At 42.1% G+C, this 16,261-nt stretch overlaps 2 protein-coding genes across 2 annotated transcripts in view; one reads left to right on the top strand and one right to left on the bottom strand.

Moving 5' to 3' along the window:
- LOC306749060 (dolichyl-diphosphooligosaccharide--protein glycosyltransferase subunit STT3B) overlaps window positions 1-937 on the top strand; it is a 77,481-nt gene extending 76,544 nt beyond the window's left edge. Inside the window, exon 16 of the mRNA XM_079232304.1 lies at window positions 523-937. Within this exon, the coding sequence (XP_079088430.1) occupies window positions 523-597 (75 nt within the window). The 3' untranslated portion in view covers window positions 598-937. The remainder of the gene's footprint in view (window positions 1-522) is intronic.
- Window positions 938-5,982: 5,045 nt separating this feature from the next.
- osbpl10a (oxysterol binding protein-like 10a) overlaps window positions 5,983-16,261 on the bottom strand; it is a gene marked incomplete at its 5' end in the record, with an annotated part of 56,747 nt that continues 46,468 nt past the window's right edge. The window contains 6 exons of the mRNA XM_079231615.1: window positions 5,983-6,096; window positions 6,803-6,956; window positions 7,065-7,247; window positions 7,718-7,904; window positions 9,826-10,327; window positions 10,477-10,626. Of these exons, the coding sequence (XP_079087741.1) occupies window positions 6,052-6,096; window positions 6,803-6,956; window positions 7,065-7,247; window positions 7,718-7,904; window positions 9,826-10,327; window positions 10,477-10,626 (1,221 nt within the window). The 3' untranslated portion in view covers window positions 5,983-6,051. The remainder of the gene's footprint in view (window positions 6,097-6,802; window positions 6,957-7,064; window positions 7,248-7,717; window positions 7,905-9,825; window positions 10,328-10,476; window positions 10,627-16,261) is intronic.

Here is a 16,261-nt window from a genome sequence, read left to right as displayed (position 1 = left end):
CACCCCGTTTTATTGTTTTATATATTGATATATAAACAGCATTGATTTGACCTTCCAGTTTCAGAAAGTTTAATTTATGTGAAAAATGAATGTGACGCTGCCTCGTAGTACAGGGCTATGTTTTACATAAATTAAGACAAAAAACGTTTGGTATAATAAACAGAGGCTGTAACCAGCAGGGCTAAGTGACTGCACGAATAATTTAATTTAAATGACTCGATGATGATGAACGACTCTTCTTTGCTAATAAACCAGAGTATATGCTCCAATATAAGGTTTTAAGACTAGTATTGCACGTCTCAGTCTTATTTTTATGTCTCTGTATATCGAAGCTGAGTGGCTCTGAAAGTCAACCATTTCTGTGACATTAAATTCATCATATTCAGTCATTATAGTCATTAGATCATATGAGTAGATTATGTGTTGCCACAAGTCATTTAAAGCCAATTACATCCTTTAAATTCAAGATGAAAATGATTTTAGAGAATACATTTTTTGTTCTTTTCCTGTTGCTTTAACCAGACGGCCAAGAGGAAGCGAGGACACATCAAGAACAAGCTCGCCCTGAGGAAAGGCAAGAAGCTACAAAAAAAATAATGACGACGATGAACTCTTCTAGCAAAACAAACACCTGCAAAGAAACCTCTAACAACCAATGAAGAAGAACACAGGGGCCGTTTATCTGGCACTTGGTCTCAAGCGCGTCTCATTAGAGCGCCCTCGTGTGTTGAGGAAGTGTCATATCTGGCTAGCTCCAGAACCGTTTTATCCTGAGGACCTTTGTCTTGCTTAATCTTTTTTCTTCTGTTTTCTAGGTTGTTGTTTCTCTTTTTTGTTTGTTTTACTTTGTACTTGAATGTGTGGCGAGGCATAGGGCTGCTCTGCTTGGTTCGGCGTCGATTAATTTTTGTGGTACGTTTAATTAACTGCTTATCAGTGCGGGGATCGGGGGTGTTAGGAGGTGAAGGAGGGTGGGAGTGGGGTGGGGTGGGGGGGGAAGAGAAGAGAGAGAGAGAGAGAGAGAGAGAGAGAGAGAGAGAGAGAGAGAGAGAGAGAGAGAGAGAGAGAGAGAGAGAGAGAGAGAGAGAGAGAGAGAGAAAAGACTAGGGACATTTGCACCAAAGACCCATTGACCTTGCTCCACGGCACATGTGAACTCATTACTGAGAGTGAGGCTGAGGACTTGTTCCTGACGCGTGTACAGAGGACCGTATGCGGTATGGAGGAACGCCACCGTCTAGCCACATCTGTAAAATTAACCTTTTTATCATCATCCTCTCCTTTGTCTGCCTTGCTCCCTGACCTTCTTTTTCAACAAAAATCTTTAGAAAAAAAACTAATTGGCCTAATATGTAAATATGCTATGTAAAGGATGATAATATATTGGTTTATTGTGGTGATTTTTAAATATGCAGTTGTCAGTTCTCTTAATTTCTTTGTGATTGTTTTGTTCCATTTTTTTTTTTTTGTATGGCAGCAAATAGATCAGTGACTGCAATAATTCTTGTACAGAGGGGCTTGGGATTTTGTTGGAAGTATGAATGTGAATTTTTACAATTCCCTGCCCCCCTTTCATAAATTGCATAGATTGTACATTTCTGCTGCTAGGGGTTTAAAGACAGAAAAGCAAGCAAAGGTGTGTAAAAAGTAGTGATAATAAATTAGGCCTCCCTTCCTGCAGGGGGAGCTCTCTAGTTCGGCGTGCAGAGCCTAGTGCCTCATCTGGTCACCATCGCCTCGATAACTTTGCTTTTAGTTCAGCTCATGTATCAATGCTGCGGGTTGGGAGCCTCGACCAGACTGAGGCTTTGGAAACTAGGGATTGTCAAGACATCCGAAGGTCCGACTGCTGAACTGGGACGGGGGGGTAGTTGGTACTCAAGCACTGAGACTCGATGAGACAACTGAGGCGAGAAAAAGTAGAAACTTCCATCTTTGTCTGGGACAACGGTAGACCAACGACCATCTTTAATGTACTTTAGAGCTGTGTCCTAATTCCATACTGCATTTAGGACAAGTCTTAAAAGGTATTGAGTCTGTGGTTAAGTCACACTGTCGACTTCACCACAGACTCAAATATGTCAGTAAGCAGTAGGGCTGCACCTAGGGATTACTTTTATAATTTTAAAATCACACTCTTTCAATAAGTAGTTTTGAATGTCAGTTTCCCAGAGCCCAAGGTTACTACTAAACATTTTGTTTTGCCTGACTAAAGGTTTAAAACTGATAAATATAACATTTACACTGTTAAAAAAAAAAGTAAAGCAGCTAGAAGAAGCTGGAACAAGTGAATAGGTAGCGTTTTTGCTTAATAAAATAACATGACACGATCCTGAATCCTACATTTCCCATGATGCACCCCAATAAAATCTCACAAGTAGACACTCCATATCTGGTAAACGGCCACGTCTTTGAAACTCCACACCTCAAGTTCATAGCGGATCTCTGGGCGGGATCTTGACGATATTGTGATATTTAATTTTCTGTCAATCGACTAATAATTTCAACTCTAATAAGCATACTAGATGTGATGTATTTCCTCCTCTGCCCATGGAAAAAAAAAACTACTAAACTAAAAGAATACTCTAATGTATAGTGTATCCTTGATAATATTGATATACACAGCCGTAGTATTGCGAACCATAATTTCTGTTGATTTATTTCCTTTTATTCATTAAAGTATCACAAAAAAGGAAAATAATTCAGTAAAAGACTTCCCAGCCGTTCAAAGTTGACACAAAGTAACAGATATTTAGTTTCATTTAGAAGATGCTGAGCAAATATTCACTTAAAAAAAAAAAGTAGTCAATTTTTGGTATTTCTGCTTTGAAAAATTAATAATCAACTATTAAAATTGAATAATTAAAGTTGACTAATGATCAATTTTTATCGACTCATCTGATTGTTTCAGTTCTAGTAGCTCGTATGCATTTGGGACACAGCTCCGATGAGCCGTAACCTTTGACCTCCTGTTCTATGGGCACTGCACTGTTCTTCGTCCGTCTGGGTCCTCCAGATGTTCTAAACACTACAGGTGTTTCTGTATGTGCACGCTTCTGTAACTTTTCTGTTTTATTTTTTATCAAGTGAGTGACAGAGACGACCACATCACACAGCCGTACTATGTCGCATCTCACAGAACAGTGACTTATTTGTATCACCTGTTTCTTTTCTTTACACTTAAAAAAAAAAAAAAAAAGTCTGAATTGCTTTTTTTCTTTTCTTTGATCTTCTCTGAAACTTGTCACCATTTCAGATTTGCCACATTGTTATTCAGTCACACATGCGCCTAAAGCTGAATCACGTCCTCCTGATTTCTCATTTGTCAAGAGAGGGGAGGGTTCAGACCAAGCCTTAATGTGATGTACAGTTCGTTGCCCTCTTGCGTTTTCATTTGGTGTCCATTAGGAGCGGCAGGGCGGTTCCTTCCTCCACTGAGTTTGACTGGTTTCGTAGTAGCTCAGTGACGTCTGTCCTTAACACCGTTTTAGTTTGATGAAATCCCTCCCTCACCTTCAAAGTTTACATTTCTACATTGTTCTGTTCGGCCATCTTTAAATATACACTTCAAAGAAAACGTGTGTAAATTGTTGTCATTTCTGAACCGAAGCAAACATGAATGTTTCCAGTGTGTTGATATTCAGCACAAAGCCAACCACTTGATGGCAGCATTAGCCTGCGGAGGAAGACGTTTGCTTCAGAGTGCAGCCGTATGGATGAAGAAGGATTTCACTCATTTTACTCTCCCACCGGCTGGTGATGGGTTCCACTGTGTGGACACGAGGCGGAAGCCCCGAACATGTGGGTAAATCTCGGTTGGATAATGTAAAGTAAAGCTTCCCTCAAACCGGTTTTAACTGCTGAATGTATTCATGCATGCAATAACAATTATTATTTTTGGGCGTCTTTACCAAGTCTTCCAAAAGGTTAACCGTCAGCGGCCTGTAGCCAGTGGATCTGTCGGTTCGGCTCAACTCATGAGACGAGCTGCTCGTGTTGGCACACCTACAGATAGATGGCCGTTCGCTACTCCACCTGAACTCAGGCGTTTGTATGCTGACGTTCTCGTGGTAACATGCCAATACATCCTCTGTAACGTTTAGCTTGTAGGCGCAACCAAACTGAGACAAAAAGCAAACTTCTTTAATGCCTCAAAGCTGTCCTCCTGAGGGCTGACTTCTTGGAAGATGATGATGATGATGATGATGGGGTGGCGGTGGTTGATTTTCTACTGGTGGTGAAGTCAGGGCCACTGAAACTGTCCCAGTTCACCCTCCTACCAAATGTATGACACTACCAGTTGCTAGGAAGATATTCCACGTTGGACACACACACAGTGAGTCCATGCTTGCTGTGGCACTTTTATTAGAACAAAAACGATCTCAAACGACTTCCTGCTTCGACCTCTGTTCTGACAAACGGGTTTCATTGTAACAGATGTACACTCAGGACATCATGAGGCACGTTTGATTAACAAAAGATAGAAGGTCTTTATTAACGGCCAATCCCTCCATCCACAACCTCAAGTCTGGATTATTTTGGATATATAATAAAAATAAAGTCAGTGTCATTGAAACAGTATTTCTAAATGATTTTTTTCTCCACTGTCATGACACGCGCTACAAATAGGCATCTGGTAAATTCACCTGGCTTTTAAACACTTAATCCTATTGAAAATGTAACGACTAAACGCAAGCAGTGAGATATTTCTGTGCGGGGGAAAAACAAAAAGGTCAAAGTGTCACCGAAGAACAAGTGAAATAGTTAATTGCTCGTATTTAATTTCTGCTGTTTGTTTAGAAAAGCTCTTCAGTTTGAAAATTGACCGTCGTTTGTCAAACATGAGAACATTGGAGCACCACAGTAATATGACCCAAATACACACACATCCTTTTCCATCCAGCCAGTTCCCAGTGTTTATTCTGCCAGATGATCCGCTCATCTTCAGAGGCAACCTTCCAGCGAACTCCAGATGGGAGAATGGGATTGTGTGTTTCTGCAAGCCGCCTCATGCATATTCATCACTACGGGCGACCAAAAGGTGAAGCATTAACTTCGGCAGGCACGCGCTGCCTAATTGCACCTTAGTGCCATCTTGGAGGCACGGATAAAAAATAAATTAAAAAAAAAGATAAGGGGACCTGGGAGCATTTTGCAACAAACAAACCAGTGTTTTCTTTTTTCGGACAAAGAGAAAGTGATTCCCGGCTTGAGTATCTGAATAAGAGAGGTAGTAATGAGGGTTTGATATGCAGAGGCGTCGCACTCGACGGGTGTGATCTTTTAAACGGAGCGACGTGGCAAAATAAAAAGGCAAAGCACAAAAAGCATGTGTAACTGCACAAGATAGGAAAAAGTATCATACTATTAAAATGTGCCCAGATACATTCTTAGTGCAGACAAAACAATCAAGACCTTTTACTTTCTAGTAAATCACTAACGTACTTAATAATAATAATAATACATGAACACAGTCTAATGTAGTACATTTGTTTATCTCTTGATTTACGTAATTTAAAATCGTTTTACTTCCTGTAAAGCTCTTAGAGACCCCACTGATTGGTGAAAGCCTTAAATACAAATTATTTAATTAATGTCTATGGTAAAGGTACTTTATAAACCACTCATTTACAGCTACAGTATCATGTACACACATTCTAACGCTGCATTACAAACTAAAAGCTTGGCGATGTCTGAGAAAAGGTATCGATTGTAAAAAAAAAACAAATACAAAGTAAAACACCAGTGGCAAACTTCATTACAGTGCGTGTGCAAAAAAGGCCTTGGCAAGGTGAAAAATAGAAATACTCTACTTTGAATAGTAATACTCTTAACTGTATATAAAAATGTACTTCTGTCCCCAGAGCTGCAACCACCACCTTGGTTCTCGCGGTGGAGGTCGCCTTGGCACCTTCCTGTTTGTGTCTCTTGTGAGTCTGCAGCTTCGGGCTGAAGGTCTCTGGAGGACGCAGCTCCTGACCTCTGACCTCAGTGTGGAGAGGAGGGATCGCTCTCCGTTATTGTCCATCAGAAGAGAGCGTTGTTCTGCTGTCAGGTGGACTTCCACAGTGGGCTGTTGTAGATCCAACTGTCTCCCTGCGCGTGTGGAAAGACGTAAGGAAGAAATCCGTAATTAACTCTGTGAGAACGACGACAGATTTTTAGTTGATTGCTTCTCCTAAATAAAACGTCCTCCCTCACTACTCCCTCAGGTGCTCTGTGGTGAGTTAAATGGATACAAGGAAATAAAAAAAATAAAGAACACACAACCAAATCCAAACACAACAGAAACCGTGTCCAGGGGAATCTAAACGGCGATGAACACCTATGAAATTAGCCGAGCCTTCGCATTTTAACCTGCCAGTTTAAATAATCTGACCAAATACACCCCATAGACCGCTAACATAGCGGTATCTTGTTTCACGATTAATAAAGTTAAGTTACTTTCAGAACCCGTAAAATTAAAACTTGTGACTGCTGCCTGTTCTTTCCTAAGAGAACGAGTTGGTGTGCATTTAACAAGATGATTCATGCTGCCAAACAGCAAAACATTTAAAATCATTAATTAACTATTTGCAATGAATCAACGTTACTTGGTGCCAATTTTGACTGCTCAGCCTGCTCCCAAAACATACACTTTAAAAGGGTATAACTGCAATAATTCATCATGTAGATGAACAACATTTTAAATGGCCACTCTTTGGAAACTGATACAAAATGACAGTAAATATAGAGCACCGTGTAGTAAATGGGAGGTGATTTTGGAGCCAGGCCCAGTGTTGCTCGAACACGTTGACCGTACCTCTTTAGTGAAGTATTTGGGTGTCCAGGGCTCGTTGTCGGCTGCTCTCTGCCGCTCCGCCCCTCTCTGTCGCTCCTCCAGTCGGTGTTTGTGCTCCGTGGCCTCGTCGATGTTCCCTTCCCTCAGCGACTTGGTGACGTGTTGCCATAACCGCCTGCACGCAGGTAAAGCAACGCACAGCGATTACAGTGACAGTGTGTCGCACAGCGAGCAATACTCTGCGCGTTAAGAACATGACATTCGGGTGGTGATGGGTTCTCACCTGGACTCGGTCCTCCCCTGCTTCTCCACGGGCCGCAGCTTCTTCCTGGTCACCGGGAGTTTGGCCGTGTCGATCACTTTGGTTTCCCCGCTGCTGTACGTGAACTCCAGCGTGCCGTTCCACTCGCCCTGCGCCTTGCACACGATGGTGCTGGTGGGGTTGTGTTTGACCTCTGCCGTCACTCTGAGCAAGCCACACGGAGATCGTTATATTTTAATCACATACTGCACGATATTAGAGGTTAGGGTTTTTTTGACAATTAATTACATTTGCATGGGATATATATCTTTTTGTGACATACTATTGACATGCTTATGACATTTTGAAATATCAGGGTTTTTTGCGACTTACGATACAATGACTTAACAAAAAAAATCTATACTATGAGTTTTTACTTTTTTTGACATGCTGATACGATGCCTTGTTTTTTTACATACTATACTGTTAAATGACTATATACCATGACTTATTTCGATTTATTTACTTTTTTGACATGCTATACTGTTTTTTTTTGTCATACTATACTAGTTTTCTTTAACATTTAAATGAAATAGCCTTGTAGTATACCATGACGTTTTTAAGCTCTTTCCCACATAGTATACCGTGACATCTTTTTCATTTTTCCGACGTACAACAGGCAGGGAAACGCTCACCTGTGCACCTTCCCTCCATAGAAGGGCTTGGTGTGAAAGGTGACGGAGGCAGAGTAGCCGCTCTTTGCACAGTTGATGGAGACTTTGCCCCCCAGCTCCACCCAGGGCACCGTGAGGATGGAGCGGGCGTAGGCACAGGGCAGCGTAAAGACGTACACCTCATCGTGCTCTAGGAGACTAAGTACGCCTGTGAGGAGGAGAGAAGAAGTAGGCCGGGTTAAAGTCAGTCTTCAGATGCGTGATGGTAACACAAATGCACAGAAACGGAAAAGAAAACCGATAAAAATCTTCTCGTATTGGTAAAGGATATTTTCTGTGTGTGCTCAATATTGAGGGAAAACTTAACTTGACTGAGGCTCAGCAACAATTTGGCAGAGATTAATTTCAAAGGTATGTCAAGCCAGCACGTTTCCTCATAATCACCTGTATAATCAAATATTGGCATATTTAACACTAATTTAATGTATGGGGCTGATGTGTAGAGGGTTTCTCAAAGCTAGTTCTGCACACAAGCAGTGAAGAGAAGTTGGTACACAGAAACTAAATATTCTACATAAACATTTAACTTAAATGTAATGACTCGGCACTTTATGAAGCTCTTACATACAGTTAATATTCTGGCAGAATGTAATTGTTTTCCACGCTCTCTGAAGCGGCTGTTACAGCAGCAATCTCAACTCATGTTGTGATTAGTTACGCCGGAGTTGGAGTTTCCAAGTCCTGTGTGAATCGGCAATAACAACGGGCACATTGTTTAACCTGATTGGAGGCAGAAATAATTGTTTTCTATTCCAATATTGCAAAGTAGTCAGCACAAATAACTTCCACTGTGAAGAACATTATATAAACCAGTTCATATCTCCTTCAGGCAGTTTGTGTTTGCATCACTTGGGTCCATAATAGAGGCCATTATACTTAATGCTCATAATCATCATCATAATCATCGTCAGACAGTCTATAAGTGGATATATTTTGTCATGAACAACACCATCTCGCATGTCCATGAATAGCTTTCAGTTCTTGTATCACGACCACATGTTTACAAGAGACCACTTGTGCAGCTGTGTTTCACTGCAAACGGCCGAGGAGAAGGTTTCTCTGCTGGAGAGAACTTTTAAAAAACGTCAGGAGCTCTGTGTCAGATGTAGGACTTAACTGAATTTTATTGTTTCTGTCTTAAAATATAAGCAGCATCTTAATGTAGCTGTTTTATAAACGGTTGAGTGTTTTAGTTCATGCGTATCCATGATCCACCTAATTAATTTGCATGATTAGACCTTTTCCCAGCATGATGTGAACACACTGGGTTTGATCTTTCGCCTGCTCCTGTGAATTTTGTTGTCGGGCAAGTTACAACATTTAGAGTAGGTCTGACAAACCACAATAACTGAAAACAGCTCTGTGAATACGTATAGCCTTTAATCTATAAAAGTGCATCATATGTTTTGTATGTCAAATCAAAGTAACGAGCAACTGTAACTGAGTTAAAAGACAATATTTCCCTAAATGCAGTTAAGTTATGGATTGATACCACTCATGTCTGCACAGTAAATTAAGCTACCACTAGCAGCCGGCTAACCTAGCTTAGCACAAAGACTGGAAACGGAGGGAAACAGTTAGCCTGGCTGTCCCTACCAGCACCTCTAGAGCTCACTAATTAACACAGGCCATCAGTATGTGTGACACATTAAGACTTAAGACACATTATGTCCAGTGAGCCTGCGATAGATGATCATCCTTCCTTACAGCACCAGAGGAACGCACTCATCACAAGCTCACACAGTTGAATCAGGTCAAATCAAAATCCAGCTGGTCTGCATCAGCTTCTGTAGCTCTGTTTCCTTTTCTGTTGCTGAACTGCTATCAGGAGAGCAGCCATTTTTTTCTTCTTCTTTCCCTTTTTTTAGTAGTAACCACTGACGTATATAACATCATAACACTCTGAAAGGGGACCAAGCACTTTTGCAGATAATTTGTTTGTACTGTTGCCTGATCAAAAATAAAAACTGAACTTGCTAGCTTTGACCTAGTTCAGTCCAAAAAAACGCAACAAAGTGGTGGAAAAGTGTGACATTATAGCATGATAAGTTCCATGTGGATCAGCTCACCTTCTCCCACCATGGACACGCCTATAGACATGCCCATGAACTTGCTCTTGGTCCAGACGTGGGCGTTGACGCACATGCTCTTCTCCCGGCACTCGCAGTAAAACCCAGACACCGGTGGATGATGGGACACCTGCTCGGCCACAAACCGCACCCTGTAGCAGTCTGCCGGCGATTCATCGTCAGCCTGCTGCGTGGTGTTGGGGCCCCTGCTCGGCTCCCAAGAGGAGCCCTGGTTGGATCGGACCAACGGTTTGACTTTGTCCCGAGGCACTTCCCAGGAGCAGAGGAAGGTCTCGCCCAGCACGGGGTTGTAGGGCTTCTTGGCCACGGCCCCCTTCCGCCCCTCGTGGAAGGCGGTCAGGTAGTACTCGACAAAACGGACTATCCGGTCCTCGGCTGTGGCCCCCGCTGTGATTGACAGGAACATGTCAGGGTGGGCCATGAAGTTGGCGTACATCTCCAGTAGTGATCGCTTTTCCAGAATGAAGGTAGGCAACACCACCTATGAAACCCAATGAGTTGAAGGGATACAAATACTTTAGGGGAAAAGGGCTCAGAAAACAATAATTACTTATATTTGTGATATAACAAACATCATTTTACGAGTCTCTTTTTGTAGCTTTGATTTAAAAGTCAGTTCCAGTGCCGTACCCGTGTGAGGTCCATGCCCAGTTTGAGCTGGGAGAGCAGGTGGAGGATGATGCTCCGCTGGTCGTCCAGGACCCCCAGGTCCTCCTCCTCGTTGTCCTCCGTGTCCGTCACCTCTTCAGTGTGGTTGATGTCTTCCAGCCCTTGGTGGTGCTATGAAAACAGGAAGGAAAATAGAAAGTATATACATTTATTTTTTTATACAATCAAAATGAAAAGGTTCAATGGATTCACTGTATTCTGTGGAGGGGTGAACTGTAAATGGAGTTTTGGAGGCAGTTCAATGTGAGTCTGTGGTTACATTTTAATATCACAATCCCAACTTTAAAATATATATTTCATGTATGAATTTGAGTTTTTCCTTTTGTATTCCTCTATATACCACCCTAAACACTTTAAGACTTGATATATGAGGAAGTTTCTTCCAACATGGGCTTCAGGAACCACCCCGAGGAGGAGCAAAACAAATCTGAGGGGCTGTGAGATGATTAAACGATAAATCTGCCATTATTCTATATTTTTCTTTGATGAATGGCATGAAAAGACCAAAAAACAACAATGCAAACACTGTCTTCATCTCCAAGTTCCACTGAAGATGTAAATCTTTAAAAACAGGTCACAAATATAACATTTAGTTTTTTAAAGGCTAAATACTAGGCGTAGAATCTTCCAAAAACAGTTGTAGGTTTCGCAAAGGTCACTCAAATGAGAGTAAATAAAGAGAGTGAGAGTATATTTTCAGCTTTAGATAAGCACACATTTGGCAACCAAGAAATTAAAAGATATTTTAATAGCCTTTAAGAAAGGTTTAAATGACACAATCTAAAAGGCGAATGTCACTCTTTACTGGCAACTCAAGAAAAATGTGACCAGGAGCAAACTGGAAACTGCACAAAAAAATGTTTATTTTATCTGCGACACCCGTCACTTGGAAAGGCCAAGAGGAGGAAGACGCTGCCATTCTCTCTCACCGGCTGGCAGCTGTCGATGCCAACGAAAAGGTCACGCAACTCATTTAGAGGGACCTGTTACAGAAGCAACTTATACAAACCAAAGGACACGTCCTGCGTTGGGAGCGCTGCATTCCTTTGAGCAGCCGAGTGCCTCTTGTTTGCTTCAAACTGCCTTCAGCACACAACTACACAACGCCTTGATGTGTGTAACAATTGGCCTCTGTCAAAGAGGACAGAAGTCGCGTCCTTTGTTTGCGTTGCAGCATTCAACTGGAAATGAATCCAGTTGAGGTTAAAGAAGAGCTGATGCCTTTGATGACTCGGGCAGGAAGTAAAGAAGAAGAAAAAAGAAAGAGGCTGATGTATAATGCAGAAAGTGCTCTAAAGCCTGTGGGCAACAACTCTTTGTACACCCCCCACTGCTAGTTATCTTTATTCATATCTATGCAAAAATATTCAGCGCATGTGTGTCTTTTTTTCCCAACTTGTAAATACCTAATTTACGTGAAGCTGCTACTGGTTTAAAAAAAAGCTAAATGAGGGAACTGAATCTGAACTGAGCAGCATTATCGCACGCACTGAAGAAAAAGAGACTATGAGGACCAGAGTGCCTCCCTGTCACCTGAATACTTCATTTCATGCATGCATGCTAAAAGCTCCACACATCCACTCACACATCCTCACTGAGCACACTCACATGTGCACCAAAACAGAAGAGACACACACACACACACACACACACACAGAGGATGCATGCTTGAACACACACGTAAAGGACTCCCTGGAGCTGGATGGTTCTCGGAGCAGAGTGATGTATATATAGAAGGGAAGGCGAGGAGAGGAGGAAGGTTCCATAGGGGGAGGTGTGTTATGAATCCAGTGGTTCTAACTAATTAAACAGGCTCTTGGCAGAAACAGGAAAGTACGACTGAAGAGGTCGGAGCATCTCAGCGGAAACCCCTTCAGTGGATATATCTGTGGACTTAGTGAGTGTCATTAGCCGAGACTTCTTAATGCAGTTTAACTTGTCAAGAGGTGGGAAATAATAATGAATCAGTGCCCAGAGTGTTTGGATTTATGGCTTAACAGTGGTTAAGGTTGAGGAGGGAGTTCAGAACACAAAGGCTTCAGAATGATCTTTGCTGTGTTGGTTACTACTAAATTAAATATTGTATTTGGTTGTGTCGTATTCTTTAGGAATATGCCTCAAAACATCCTTTTTTATTTGTTTTATTTAACCAGGTAAAATCAATTGAGAACCAATTCTCATTTACAATGATGACAATACATTATGACAAACACATGAGAAAATGGCTAAAAACAACATAGGTAAATTAATAAACACTACGTTAAAAAAAAGATTACTGGATGTTCTTTGTAAAAATGGAAGAGAGAGAGAAGTGAGGGCTGGTCAGCAAGTACAGCAGTCAACTATGACTTGTTGCAGCTTTTGTTTGAACATGTTGAGAGAGGTGAGAGCCGTTAGTTTGAGCTCGTTTGTGAGTTCCAGTCATTTTCAGCGGCAAAATGAAAGGCGCTATGACCAAACACAGTACGGACTTTTGGAATGATGAGCCTAATCCTCAACATTATACGTCTGCATGCAATTTCTGTTAATCATATTTTATATTTTCAACTTCATTTGTTCTGTCTGCAGGATGCGAGCACTATGTTTAACTTTTTAAGGACTACTACTATGAAAAGTTACATGAATTTGAACATGTAATCTCTGTCGACAGAAGAATGTCCACGACTGTTTAAAAATATACGGCTTAGCTAAAAGCTAAGTTGCTACATTTGGTGGGCCTTAGTTTCAGTCAGGTTTTATAAATAGTTGGAACTACAACTGATCTATAAAGCATTAATAAAATGTATCAACCAGTAGTAACCCAATCAGTGACAGATCTTTAGAAAGAGTTCATGATAATAAAGTTGTACCGATTAAATTGATAATCTCAGTCAGACATCTTATTCAGTGTGAATAAGTGTGGGAATAAACTTGGTGTTCCACCTTTTCCACAAATTCAAAACCCATTTCAAAAACTTTTGAGGATGCTGTACGAGTAAATGTTCACCACCAGAGGGAGTCCTGCTGGCTAGCTTGTTCTATCATTTCGGAAATCAACAAACACTCAGTTTTGGAGGAAAACTATACTTCACATTTCAGACAAATGTGACCCCTAGACGTCAGCGACGCCTTCGCCCCACATCCAAAAGGGATGACAGACCAACAGCATGCACCAACACCAACACCAGCTTGTAAACACTCACGCTGCATTGCTGTGTAGCTGCCGGCTTGACCTGCATACAACTGGTCCTCATCTCCAAAAGGGTAAGATGGCCTCAGGTGAACACAAGCAACGTCAAAAATCCAGCAAAAGGGGCCGACGTTAAAGTTTCTGGCTCCACAAAGAGTACAGGAACTGCACACGGCTCCACTTGGAGCTAAATCCAATTAAAGAGGTCTCAACGGAAAACCTGTCAAAAACTGTATCTTTTGAGGAGTTTGAAGCTCTGATAGGCTCTGATAGGCACCGCGGACGAATAAACAAGCGCTCTTCTTCCTCAGCTGAATTTGCTGACTGAGAGCAGCCGCCTTGCAGGAGTCCCGGGTCTCGTTAGAGAGACGTACAGTGTGGCTGAGTCGAGGTGGTGAGCTGCTGTGCGTGACTTACAGAGAGAGAGAGAGAGTCTCTGCCCACCACCTACTCTGAAAAACAGGGAGGAGAGAGAAGAGAAGAAGAAAAAAGCTCAGGGAAAGTCCCAGTGACGCCTCCTCTCCTCCCCCTGCATGCTCCCACCATCCCTCCGCTGTGTTTCCCTCCAGCTCTTTCAAGTTTCCCATCCTCCCCCCTCTGACACAGCTTCGCTGCCTTCATCCTCCTTCTACGCCTCCTTTCTTTCCTGCTTGTTGTATATAGTACATGTGTTTGGAGTACGTATATATCAGCTTGTTTAAATACTACCAGTCTGGCAGTGGAACTCAGGAAGTCACAGGCAGATGCCCGACTCTCCAGCACACCCTTACTCCTCCATCTCTCGCCTCCGCTCTGTCTCTCTGCAGCTGTCTTCGTCTCTAAATCCGTTTCCGGCCTGACAGTCTTCTTTTTAATTGACTCCAATCTCATGTTTGATTCATTCTTCCTCTCTCCTCCTCCGCGCTGTCATCAGTGTCATTGTCTCTTCCATTCACCACCCCTTCGCTCATCTCCTCATTCATGCCTTCTTCCACTATTCTGTTTCATCATCATCATCATCATCTCTCTTCTTAACCGTCTCCTCATCCAATGCGCATTGCAGCCCACTCCTCCCGCTTCTCTTTTTTTGTTTCTCGCTCTGAATACTTCCTTCCTTTCTCTTTCCCGTCTACCTCTCTCTGTGTCTATCTCTCTGGCTTGTTATCAGGGGAGAGAGTGGGCGTCTGCAGTCTTCAGAGGGCTTAGATGGGCCAAGTCTGCCCTCCACTTCAAAGACTCCTTTTTCAACAGGCTAAACTTTGAGGGCCTGTCCTCCATCACCGGCCGTCCTCTTCATCCCATATCATCATCACTTCCATCTTGAGACCCAGGGGGATAGTGTTGTTGTCCGAGACTCAATCCCTGCCCTGTTTTCATATGAAATCATTCTTCTCCGACTGAAGTGTCCTCTTTCTAGAGCTAGAGATACCTTTGAAGTGAGTGTGTAAGAGTAGAGCGGCTTTCTCCTCCTCCTACTCTGTTGACTGGGCACAGTCGAGAGAAAAAAGGTGAAAAGATAACCGGAATTATCCGTCATCACCAGCCCAGGGAGGGGAGTGCAAATAATATTTGATGTCTCGTCTATTTGAATGGATTGGATGCGTTTCCACCGGTTTAGACGCCAAGCCCTGAACTCTGAAGTCTTAAGGGTCAGTATACTATTTTGGAAACCCCGCCCCCGCAAACCACAAAATAGAACCGATACGGATATCGAGCCGATACTGACTGAAAAAAGCTGGATCTGGTTTCAGTGACAATGGAGACAATCTATTCAATGTAATTATATGTTTATATACATTATATACTGGACTTTTTAATCCTGTTTAAGGTCTGACCAATTTGTGAGCAAAGTGGTGCACACTTTATTATTTAAATAACAATTCAATACATATGTATCTAATATTTAGTGTTAACGATAAGAAAGCAGTGTTTAAGACACGTCTGATGTTGCCTTACTCATCAAAGAACAGGCAGGGATACAGCCAGCCCAACGTGTCTGTCAATCAGTGTTTGTTGCAGCTGTTCACACATTATGTGCCATCATTTTGATCCTACATACAGTCCCATAAAGGCAGATTAAATCGCTGTGTGAATATATTCTCAAATAATATATATTTCATAGGAACTTGTAAACGCTGAAATGTTTTTTTCCCCATGATGCAGCCTTCTATTCAGCCCTGTTACACTGCGATGGTACAGAGTGTGTGTGCTGCCGGACTGGTCTCTAGCTATCAGCATGGCCTTTTCTCTGTCAAGACTAACAATCATTCCAAAATCACAAACACTTGCTCTGACATTTAGTCAAACAATCGGTAAACTCCTCACACTGTCTGTGAGCTTTATACTTATCCTTTAGTCAAGAATCCCTGGCTGGTGGAGCAAGATATTTTAATAAACTGAAGAAAGAACTGTGTGTATTTGTTCGAGCTCAGCTTCCTCTGTTAAATGTCAGGTGTGTTTTGAATGTCAACTTCCAGGGAGATATTGAAACACTTCTAAGGGCTTCCAGTTTGGCATTTATCACAAAGCCATGCTATTTCTACCTTGCAACTGCCGTTTCATAAAGTATACAATGCATTACACTGTGTACCAACAACA

This window comes from Taurulus bubalis (assembly GCF_910589615.1).
Source record: "Taurulus bubalis genome assembly, chromosome: 16".
Classification (NCBI taxonomy): Eukaryota; Metazoa; Chordata; class Actinopteri; order Perciformes; family Cottidae; genus Taurulus; species Taurulus bubalis.
This window is presented reverse-complemented; position numbering and strand designations above follow the sequence as displayed.